We start from the raw sequence: 12408 nt of genomic DNA, 5'->3' as shown, positions 1-12408 counted from the left end.
CCTGGGCTGACACAGACCCCCCTGGGCTGACACAGACCCCCCTGGGCTGACACAGACCCCCCTGGGCTGACACAGACCGCCCTGGGCTGACACAGACCCCCCTGGGCTGACACAGACCGCCCTTGGATTCGGGAGACGCGCTTACCTCTCTTTCTGAAGTCCTGCACAAGCTAAATGACTCTGAATTCATTATTTTAGGAGATTTAAACTATCGGGCTCTTTTAAAGAACTGTGCGGCTCTGAATCTCGCTCAATTAATTAATGACCCTACAAGACCGAAACTCAGAGCACCTAACAAATCAACGCTATTGGACATTACTCTAACGAATACCCCTCAAAAATACACATGGACTGGGGATATTCTGTAGTGATGAAATACACATGGACTGGGATATTATGTAGTGATGAAATACACATGGACTGGGGATATTCTGTAGTGATGACATGGACTGGGGATATTCTGTAGTGATGAAATACACATGGACTGGGATATTCTGTAGTGATGAAATACACATGGACTGGGGATATTCTGTAGTGATGAAATACACATGGACTGGGATATTCTGTAGTGATGAAATACACATGGACTGGGATATTCTGTAGTGATGAAATACACATGGACTGGGATATTCTGTAGTGATGAAATACACATGGACTGGGATATTCTGTAGTGATGAAATACACATGGACTGGGGATATTCTGTAGTGATGACATGGACTGGGGATATTCTGTAGTGATGAAATACACATGGACTGGGGATATTCTGTAGTGATGACATGGACTGGGGATATTCTGTAGTGATGAAATACACATGGACTGGGATATTCTGTAGTGATGACATGGACTGGGGATATTCTGTAGTGATGAAATACACATGGACTGGGGATATTCTGTAGTGATGAAATACACATGGACTGGGGATATTCTGTAGTGATGACATGGACTGGGGATATTCTGTAGTGATGAAATACACATGGACTGGGATATTCTGTAGTGATGAAATACACATGGACTGGGGATATTCTGTAGTGATGAAATACACATGGACTGGGATATTCTGTAGTGATGAAATACACATGGACTGGGATATTCTGTAGTGATGAAATACACATGGACTGGGATATTCTGTAGTGATGAAATACACATGGACTGGGATATTCTGTAGTGATGAAATACACATGGACTGGGGATATTCTGTAGTGATGACATGGACTGGGGATATTCTGTAGTGATGAAATACACATGGACTGGGGATATTCTGTAGTGATGACATGGACTGGGGATATTCTGTAGTGATGAAATACACATGGACTGGGGATATTCTGTAGTGATGAACTACACATGGACTGGGGATATTCTGTAGTGATGAAATACACATGGACTGGGGATATTCTGTAGTGATGAAATACACATGGACTGGGATATTCTGTAGTGATGAAATACACATGGACTGGGGATATTCTGTAGTGATGACATGGACTGGGGATATTCTGTAGTGATGAAATACACATGGACTGGGGATATTCTGTAGTGATGAAATACACATGGACTGGGGATATTCTGTAGTGATGAAATACACATGGACTGGGGATATTCTGTAGTGATGTCAGTGATGAAATACACATGGACTGGGGATATTCTGTAGTGATGAAATACACATGGACTGGGGATATTCTGTAGTGATGAAATACACATGGACTGGGGATATTCTGTAGTGATGAAATACACATGGACTGGGATATTCTGTAGTGATGAAATACACATGGACTGGGGATATTCTGTAGTGATGAAATACACATGGACTGGGATATTCTGTAGTGATGAAATACACATGGACTGGGATATTCTGTAGTGATGTCAGTGATGAAATACACATGGACTGGGATATTCTGTAGTAATGAAATACACATGGACTGGGGATATTCTGTAGTGATGAAATACACATGGACTGGGGATATTCTGTAGTGATGAAATACACATGGACTGGGGATATTCTGTAGTGATGAAATACACATGGACTGGGGATATTCTGTAGTGATGACATGGACTGGGGATATTCTGTAGTGATGAAATACACATGGACTGGGGATATTCTGTAGTGATGACATGGACTGGGGATATTCTGTAGTGATGAAATACACATGGACTGGGGATATTCTGTAGTGATGAAATAAACATGGACTGGGGATATTCTGTAGTGATGAAATACACATGGACTGGGGATATTCTGTAGTGATGAACTACACATGGACTGGGGATATTCTGTAGTGATGAAATACACATGGACTGGGATATTCTGTAGTGATGAAATACACATGGACTGGGGATATTCTGTAGTGATGAAATACACATGGACTGGGGATATTCTGTAGTGATGAAATACACATGGACTGGGATATTCTGTAGTGATGAAATACACATGGACTGGGGATATTCTGTAATGATGACATGGACTGGGGATATTCTGTAGTGATGACATGGACTGGGGATATTCTGTAGTGATGAAATACACATGGACTGGGGATATTCTGTAGTGATGAAATACACATGGACTGGGGATATTCTGTAGTGATGAAATACACATGGACTGGGGATATTCTGTAATGATGAAATACACATGGACTGGGGATATTCTGTAGTGATGTCAGTGATGAAATACACATGGACTGGGATATTCTGTAGTGATGAAATACACATGGACTGGGGATATTCTGTAATGATGAAATACACATGGACTGGGGATATTCTGTAATGATGAAATACACATGGACTGGGGATATTCTGTAGTGATGAAATACACATGGACTGGGGATATTCTGTAGTGATGAAATACACATGGACTGGGATATTCTGTAATGATGAAATACACATGGACTGGGGATATTCTGTAATGATGAAATACACATGGACTGGGGATATTCTGTAGTGATGAAATACACATGGACTGGGGATATTCTGTAGTGATGAAATACACATGGACTGGGGATATTCTGTAGTGATGAAATACACATGGACTGGGGATATTCTGTAATGATGAAATACACATGGACTGGGGATATTCTGTAGTGATGAACTACACATGGACTGGGGATATTCTGTAGTGATGAAATACACATGGACTGGGATATTCTGTAGTGATGAAATACACATGGACTGGGGATATTCTGTAGTGATGAAATACACGTGGACTGGGGATATTCTGTAGTGATGACATGGACTGGGATATTCTGTAGTGATGAAATACACATGGACTGGGGATATTCTGTAGTGATGACATGGACTGGGGATATTCTGTAGTGATGACATGGACTGGGGATATTCTGTAGTGATGAAATACACATGGACTGGGGATATTCTGTAGTGATGAAATACACATGGACTGGGGATATTCTGTAGTGATGAAATACACATGGACTGGGATATTCTGTAGTGATGACATGGACTGGGGATATTCTGTAGTGATGTCAGTGATGAAATACACATGGACTGGGATATTCTGTAGTGATGTCAGTGATGAAATACACATGGACTGGGATATTCTGTAGTGATGTCAGTGATGAAATACACATGGACTGGGATATTCTGTAGTGATGAAATACACATGGACTGGGGATATTCTGTAATGATGAAATACACATGGACTGGGGATATTCTGTAGTGATGAAATACACATGGACTGGGATATTCTGTAATGATGAAATACACATGGACTGGGGATATTCTGTAGTGATGAAATACACATGGACTGGGATATTCTGTAATGATGAAATACACATGGACTGGGGATATTCTGTAGTGATGACATGGACTGGGGATATTCTGTAGTGATGAAATACACATGGACTGGGGATATTCTGTAGTGATGTCAGTGATGAAATACACATGGACTGGGATATTCTGTAGTGATGAAATACACATGGACTGGGGATATTCTGTAGTGATGAAATACACATGGACTGGGATATTCTGTAGTGATGAAATACACATGGACTGGGGATATTCTGTAGTGATGAAATACACGTGGACTGGGGATATTCTGTAGTGATGACATGGACTGGGGATATTCTGTAGTGATGAAATACACATGGACTGGGATATTCTGTAGTGATGAAATACACATGGACTGGGGATATTCTGTAGTGATGAAATACACGTGGACTGGGGATATTCTGTAGTGATGACATGGACTGGGATATTCTGTAGTGATGAAATACACATGGACTGGGGATATTCTGTAGTGATGACATGGACTGGGGATATTCTGTAGTGATGACATGGACTGGGGATATTCTGTAGTGATGAAATACACATGGACTGGGGATATTCTGTAGTGATGAAATACACATGGACTGGGGATATTCTGTAGTGATGAAATACACATGGACTGGGGATATTCTGTAGTGATGTCAGTGATGAAATACACATGGACTGGGATATTCTGTAGTGATGTCAGTGATGAAATACACATGGACTGGGATATTCTGTAGTGATGAAATACACATGGACTGGGGATATTCTGTAATGATGAAATACACATGGACTGGGGATATTCTGTAGTGATGAAATACACATGGACTGGGATATTCTGTAATGATGAAATACACATGGACTGGGGATATTCTGTAGTGATGAAATACACATGGACTGGGATATTCTGTAATGATGAAATACACATGGACTGGGGATATTCTGTAGTGATGACATGGACTGGGGATATTCTGTAGTGATGTCAGTGATGAAATACACATGGACTGGGATATTCTGTAGTGATGAAATACACATGGACTGGGGATATTCTGTAGTGATGACATGGACTGGGGATATTCTGTAGTGATGAAATACACATGGACTGGGGATATTCTGTAGTGATGAAATACACATGGACTGGGGATATTCTGTAGTGATGACATGGACTGGGGATATTCTGTAGTGATGAAATACACATGGACTGGGGATATTCTGTAATGATGAAATACACATGGACTGGGGATATTCTGTAGTGATGAAATACACATGGACTGGGGATATTCTGTAGTGATGACATGGACTGGGGATATTCTGTAGTGATGAAATACACATGGACTGGGGATATTCTGTAGTGATGAAATACACATGGACTGGGGATATTCTGTAATGATGAAATACACATGGACTGGGGATATTCTGTAGTGATGAAATACACATGGACTGGGGATATTCTGTAGTGATGAAATACACATGGACTGGGATATTCTGTAGTGATGACATGGACTGGGGATATTCTGTAGTGATGAAATACACATGGACTGGGGATATTCTGTAGTGATGAAATACACATGGACTGGGATATTCAGACAACCTGGACCCCTACCTGTTAAAGACAGGTCCAGACAACCTGGACCCCCTACCTGTTAAAGACAACCTGGACCCCCTACCTGTTAAAGACAACCTGGACCCCTACCTGTTAAAGACAGGTCCAGACAACCTGGACCCCTACCTGTTAAAGACAGGTCCAGACAACCTGGACCCCCTACCTGTTAAAGACAACCTGGACCCCTACCTGTTAAAGACAACCTGGACCCCTACCTGTTAAAGACAACCTGGACCCCTACCTGTTAAAGACAACCTGGACCCCCTACCTGTTAAAGAGAACCTGGACCCCTACCTGTTAAAGACAGGTCCAGACAACCTGGACCCCTACCTGTTAAAGACAACCTGGACCCCCTACCTGTTAAAGACAACCTGGACCCCTACCTGTTAAAGACAGGTCCAGACAACCTGGACCCCCTACCTGTTAAAGACAACCTGGACCCCTACCTGTTAAAGACAGGTCCAGACAACCTGGACCCCCTACCTGTTAAAGACAACCTGGACCCCTACCTGTTAAAGACAACCTGGACCCCCTACCTGTTAAAGACAACCTGGACCCCTACCTGTTAAAGACAGGTCCAGACAACCTGGACCCCCTACCTGTTAAAGACAGGTCCAGACAACCTGGACCCCTACCTGTTAAAGACAACCTGGACCCCCTACCTGTTAAAGACAGGTCCAAACAACCTGGACCCCCTACCTGTTAAAGACAGGTCCAGACAACCTGGACCCCTACCTGTTAAAGACAACCTGGACCCCTACCTGTTAAAGACAGGTCCAGACAACCTGGACCCCTACCTGTTAAAGACAACCTGGACCCCTACCTGTTAAAGACAGGTCCAGACAACCTGGACCCCTACCTGTTAAAGACAACCTGGACCCCCTACCTGTTAAAGACAACCTGGACCCCTACCTGTTAAAGACAGGTCCAGACAACCTGGACCCCTACCTGTTAAAGACAGGTCCAGACAACCTGGACCCCTACCTGTTAAAGACAGGTCCAGACAACCTGGACCACTACCTGTTAAAGACAGGTCCAAACAACCTGGACCCCCTACCTGTTAAAGACAGGTCCAGACAACCTGGACCCCTACCTGTTAAAGACAACCTGGACCCCTACCTGTTAAAGACAACCTGGACCCCCTACCTGTTAAAGACAACCTGGACCCCTACCTGTTAAAGACAACCTGGACCCCTACCTGTTAAAGACAGGTCCAGACAACCTGGACCCCTACCTGTTAAAGACAACCTGGACCCCTACCTGTTAAAGACAACCTGGACCCCTACCTGTTAAAGACAGGTCCAGACAACCTGGACCCCTACCTGTTAAAGACAGGTCCAGACAACCTGGACCCCTACCTGTTAAAGACAGGTCCAGACAACCTGGACCCCTACCTGTTAAAGACAACCTGGACCCCTACCTGTTAAAGACAACCTGGACCCCTACCTGTTAAAGACAGGTCCAGACAACCTGGACCCCTACCTGTTAAAGACAGGTCCAGACAACCTGGACCCCCTACCTGTTAAAGACAGGTCCAGACAACCTGGACCCCCTACCTGTTAAAGACAGGTCCAGACAACCTGGACCCCTACCTGTTAAAGACAGGTCCAGACAACCTGGACCCCTACCTGTTAAAGACAACCTGGACCCCTACCTGTTAAAGACAGGTCCAGACAACCTGGACCCCCTACCTGTTAAAGACAGGTCCAGACACCCTGGACCCCCTACCTGTTAAAGACAGGTCCAGACAACCTGGACCCCCTACCTGTTAAAGACAGGTCCAGACAACCTGGACCCCCTACCTGTTAAAGACAGGTCCAGACAACCTGGACCCCTACCTGTTAAAGACAGGTCCAGACAACCTGGACCCCTACCTGTTAAAGACAGGTCCAGACAACCTGGACCCCTACCTGTTAAAGACAGGTCCAGACAACCTGGACCACTACCTGTTAAAGACAGGTCCAAACAACCTGGACCCCCTACCTGTTAAAGACAGGTCCAGACAATCTGGACCCCTACCTGTTAAAGACAACCTGGACCCCTACCTGTTAAAGACAACCTGGACCCCCTACCTGTTAAAGACAACCTGGACCCCTACCTGTTAAAGACAACCTGGACCCCTACCTGTTAAAGACAGGTCCAGACAACCTGGACCCCTACCTGTTAAAGACAACCTGGACCCCTACCTGTTAAAGACAACCTGGACCCCTACCTGTTAAAGACAGGTCCAGACAACCTGGACCCCTACCTGTTAAAGACAGGTCCAGACAACCTGGACCCCTACCTGTTAAAGACAGGTCCAGACAACCTGGACCCCTACCTGTTAAAGACAACCTGGACCCCTACCTGTTAAAGACAACCTGGACCCCTACCTGTTAAAGACAGGTCCAGACAACCTGGACCCCTACCTGTTAAAGACAGGTCCAGACAACCTGGACCCCCTACCTGTTAAAGACAGGTCCAGACAACCTGGACCCCCTACCTGTTAAAGACAGGTCCAGACAACCTGGACCCCTACCTGTTAAAGACAGGTCCAGACAACCTGGACCCCTACCTGTTAAAGACAACCTGGACCCCTACCTGTTAAAGACAGGTCCAGACAACCTGGACCCCCTACCTGTTAAAGACAGGTCCAGACACCCTGGACCCCCTACCTGTTAAAGACAGGTCCAGACAACCTGGACCCCCTACCTGTTAAAGACAGGTCCAGACAACCTGGACCCCCTACCTGTTAAAGACAGGTCCAGACAACCTGGACCCCTACCTGTTAAAGACAGGTCCAGACAACCTGGACCCCCTACCTGTTAAAGACAGGTCCAGACAACCTGGACCCCTACCTGTTAAAGACAGGTCCAGACAACCTGGACATCTACCTGTTAAAGACAGGTCCAGACAACCTGGACCCCCTACCTGTTAAAGATAGCAGCTGGTATTATTACTGAACCTGAGGCTCACATTTTCAACTTAAGTCTCTTGATCAATCTCCATACCCAGCATTTTGGAAATCAGCTGATGTCCTCCCACTGCTAAAAGGGTGGAGATTCCTCAGATGCTAATAACTATCGTCCTCGATCTAAACTCCCTATCCTGGACAAAGTCTATGAACTCCCTATCCTGGACAAAGTCTATGAACTCCCTATCCTGGACAAAGTCTATGAACTCCCTATCCTGGACAAAGTCTCTAAACTCCCTATCCTGGACAAAGTCTATGAATCCCTAGTGAACTCTATCCTGGACAAAGTCTATGAATCCCTAGTGAACTCCCTATCCTGGACAAAGTCTATGAATCCATAGTGAACTCTGTATCCTGGACAAAGTCTATGAATCCCTAGTGAACTCTGTATCCTGGACAAAGTCTACGAACCCCTAGTGAACTCCCTATCCTGGACAAAGTCTATGAATCCATAGTGAACTCTGTATCCTGGACAAAGTCTATGAATCCCTAGTGAACTCCCTATCCAGGACAAAGTCTACGAACCCCTAGTGAACTCCCTATCCTGGACAAAGTCTATGAATCCATAGTGAACTCTGTATCCTGGACAAAGTCTATGAATCCCTAGTGTACTCTGTATCCTGGACAAAGTCTACGAACCCCTAGTGAACTCCCTATCCTGGACAAAGTCTATGAATCCATAGTGAACTCTGTATCCTGGACAAAGGCTATGAATCCCTAGTGAACTCTGTATCCTGGACAAAGTCTACGAACCCCTAGTGAACTCCCTATCCTGGACAAAGTCTATGAATCCATAGTGAACTCTGTATCCTGGACAAAGTCTATGAATCCCTAGTGAACTCTGTATCCTGGACAAAGTCTACGAACCCCTAGTGAAATCCCTATCCTGGACAAAGTCTATGAATCCATAGTGAACTCTGTATCCTGGACAAAGTCTATGAATCCCTAGTGAACTCCCTATCCTGGACAAAGTCTATGAATCCATAGTGAACTCTGTATCCTGGACAAAGTCTATGAACCCCTAGTGAACTCCCTATCCTGGACAAAGTCTATGAATCCATAGTGAACTCTGTATCCTGGACAAAGTCTATGAACCCCTAGTGAACTCCCTATCCTGGACAAAGTCTATGAATCCCTAGTGAACTCCCTATCCTTGACAAAGTCTATGAACCCCTAGTGAACTCCCTATCCTGGACAAAGTCTATGAACCCCTAGTGAACTCCCTATCCTGGACAAAGTCTATGAATCCCTAGTGAACTCCCTATCCTGGACAAAGTATATGAATCCATAGTGAACTCTGTATCCTGGACAAAGTCTATGAACCCCTAGTGAACTCCCTATCCTGGACAAAGTCTATGAACTCCCTATCCTGGACAAAGTCTATGAACTCCCTATCCTGGACAAAGTCTATGAACTCCCTATCCTGGACAAAGTCTATGAACTCCCTATCCTGGACAAAGTCTATGAACTCCCTATCCTGGACAAAGTCTTATTATGGATCCCCATTTAGTTCCTGCCAAGGCAGCAGCTACTCTTCCTGGGGTTTATTACAGATCCCCATTAGTTCCTGTTAAGGCAGCAGCTACTCTTCCTGGGGTTTATTATGGATCCCCATTAGTTCCTGTCAAGTCAGCAGCTACTCTTCCTGGGGTTTATTATGGATCCCCATTAGTTCCTGTCAAGTCAGCAGCTACTCTTCCTGGGGTTTATTATGGATCCCCATTAGTTCCTGCCGAGGCAGCAGCTACTCTTCCTGGGGTTTATTGTGGATCCCCATTAGTTCCTGCCAAGGCAGCAGCTACTCTTCCTGGGGTTTATTGTGGATCCCCATTAGTTCCTGTCAAGGCAGCAGCTACTCTTCCTGGGGTTTATTATGGATCCCCATTAGTTCCTGCCAAGGCAGCAGCTACTCTTCCTGGGGTTTATTGTGGATCCCCATTAGTTCCTGCCAAGGCAGCAGCTACTCTTCCTGGGGTTTATTGTGGATCCCCATTAGTTCCTGTCAAGGCAGCAGCTACTCTTCTACTAGGGCCTGTAGGACCTGCCTTGTTGATAGTGTTGTTAAGAAGGTAGAAACTAGGGCCTGTAGGGCCTGCCTTGTTGATAGTGTTGTTAAGAAGGTAGAAACTAGGGCCTGTAGGACCTGCCTTGTTGATAGTGTTGTGAAGAAGGTAGAAACTAGGGCCTGTAGGACCTGCCTTGTTGATAGTGTTGTTAAGAAGATAGAAACTAGGGCCTGTAGGACCTGCCTTGTTGATACTGTTGTTAAGAAGGTAGAAACTAGGGCCTGTAGGACCTGCCTTGTTGATAGTCTTGTTAAGAAGGTAGAAACTAGGGCCTGTAGGACCTGCCTTGTTGATAGTGTTGTTAAGAAGGTAGAAACTAGGGCCTGTAGGACCTGCCTTGTTGATAGTGTTGTTAAGAAGGTAGAAACTAGGGCCTGTAGGACCTGCCTTGTTGATAGTGTTGTTAAGAAGGTAGAAACTAGGGCCTGTAGGACCTGCCTTGTTGATAGTGTTGTTAAGAAGGTAGAAACTAGGGCCTGTAGGACCTGCCTTGTTGATAGTGTTGTTAAGAAGGTAGAAACTAGGGCCTGTAGGACCTGCCTTGTTGATAGTGTTGTTAAGAAGGTAGAAACTAGGGCCTGTAGGACCTGCCTTGTTGATAGTGTTGTTAAGAAGGTAGAAACTAGGGCCTGTAGGACCTGCCTTGTTGATAGTGTTGTTAAGAAGGTAGATACCAGGGCCTGTAGGACCTGCCTTGTTGATAGTCTTGTTAAGAAGGTAGAAACTAGGGCCTGTAGGACCTGCCTTGTTGATAGTCTTGTTAAGAAGGTAGAAACTAGGGCCTGTAGGACCTGCCTTGTTGATAGTGTTGTTAAGAAGGTAGTTTGTTCCATCTCACGTGATTTATACCTCGACTGAGGGACAGTATCCGACACGCGTGTCAACTCACCTTCCGACAGCGAGGGTTGGGACAGCTGAACAGCGACACACCTTTATCCAACAACGCTGGGAAGTTACAGGACGGACAACTGGAGATAAAAGACAGGAAAAGACCGATGCAGGTCAGAACATTCTAGAAACCATTTCTGTGACAGACAGAGACAGAGACAGCGACAGACAGACAGACAGACAGACAGACAGACAGACAGACAGACAGAGACCAACAGAGATCCTATTAAATGACTAGATGTCATAAACCTTCAAAGTTCTAGAATTTAGTTGAAAATGGCGGCCATCTTGTTCAGGGAGAAATCCAAAAACCCAGTAAAACATCTAAACATCCATCTTGTTTAAAGGCTGGTTTATAGTCCCGTCTATCGACATGTCTCTAGAACATTCTATTGTCTAAACATCCATCTTGTTTAAAGGCTGGTTTATAGTCCGTCTATCGACATGTCTCTAGAACATTCTATTGTCGTCTGACATCTTGTTTAAAGGCTGGTTTATAGTCCCGTCTATCGACATGTCTCTAGAATATTCTATTGTCTAAACATCCATCTTGTTTAAAGGCTGGTTTATAGTCCCGTCTATCGACATGTCTCTAGAACATTCTATTGTCGTCTGACATCTTGTTTAAAGGCTGGTTTATAGTCCGTCTATCGACATCACAAGGTGGTTCATGTCCATTCTAGTATTTGTAACACCACGGTTACCCAACTCCCTGAACAACATGGCCGACCTTTAGACAATCACAAGAAGGTTTATGTCTAGTATTTGTATCGTCATACCGTACTAGTTCGTCGGCGCAGGTCGCGGCCACGGCCTCTTCAGCCTGTCTCTCGTAGTATTTACACAACACCGTGTCCGGCAACACCTTTTCCAACTCGCACACCGGGAAGGAACAGGGACAGCCTGCTTCCATACAGCTGAGAGAGGACTGGAACACAGAGACACCCTGTTAACAGCCTGCTTCCATACAGCTGAGAGAGGACTGGAACACAGAGACACCCTGTTAACAGCCTGCTTCCATACAGCTGAGAGAGGACTGGAACACAGAAACACCCTGTTAACACCTCAACCACACAGCTGAGAGAGGACTGGAACACAGAGACACCCTGTTAACACCTAGACCACACAGCTGAGGGAGGACAGGAACACA

General features: G+C 45.0%; 1 protein-coding gene across 2 annotated transcripts in view; it reads right to left on the bottom strand.

Moving 5' to 3' along the window:
* LOC110511299 (E3 ubiquitin-protein ligase RNF216) overlaps positions 1-12408 on the bottom strand; it is a 54800-nt gene that overhangs the window by 15782 nt on the left and 26610 nt on the right. For both annotated transcript variants that reach the window (XM_036972307.1, XM_036972306.1), the window contains exons 12-13: positions 12038-12186; positions 11260-11338 (exon numbers count right to left, since the gene is read on the bottom strand). In XM_036972307.1, coding sequence (XP_036828202.1) covers positions 11260-11338; positions 12038-12186 — 228 coding nt within the window. The remainder of the gene's footprint in view (positions 1-11259; positions 11339-12037; positions 12187-12408) is intronic.

Source organism: Oncorhynchus mykiss, unplaced genomic scaffold, assembly GCF_013265735.2.
Source record: "Oncorhynchus mykiss isolate Arlee unplaced genomic scaffold, USDA_OmykA_1.1 un_scaffold_140, whole genome shotgun sequence".
Taxonomy (NCBI): domain Eukaryota; kingdom Metazoa; phylum Chordata; class Actinopteri; order Salmoniformes; family Salmonidae; genus Oncorhynchus; species Oncorhynchus mykiss.
Note: the sequence above shows the minus strand (reverse complement) of the source record. Positions and strands in the feature narration are given on the sequence as shown.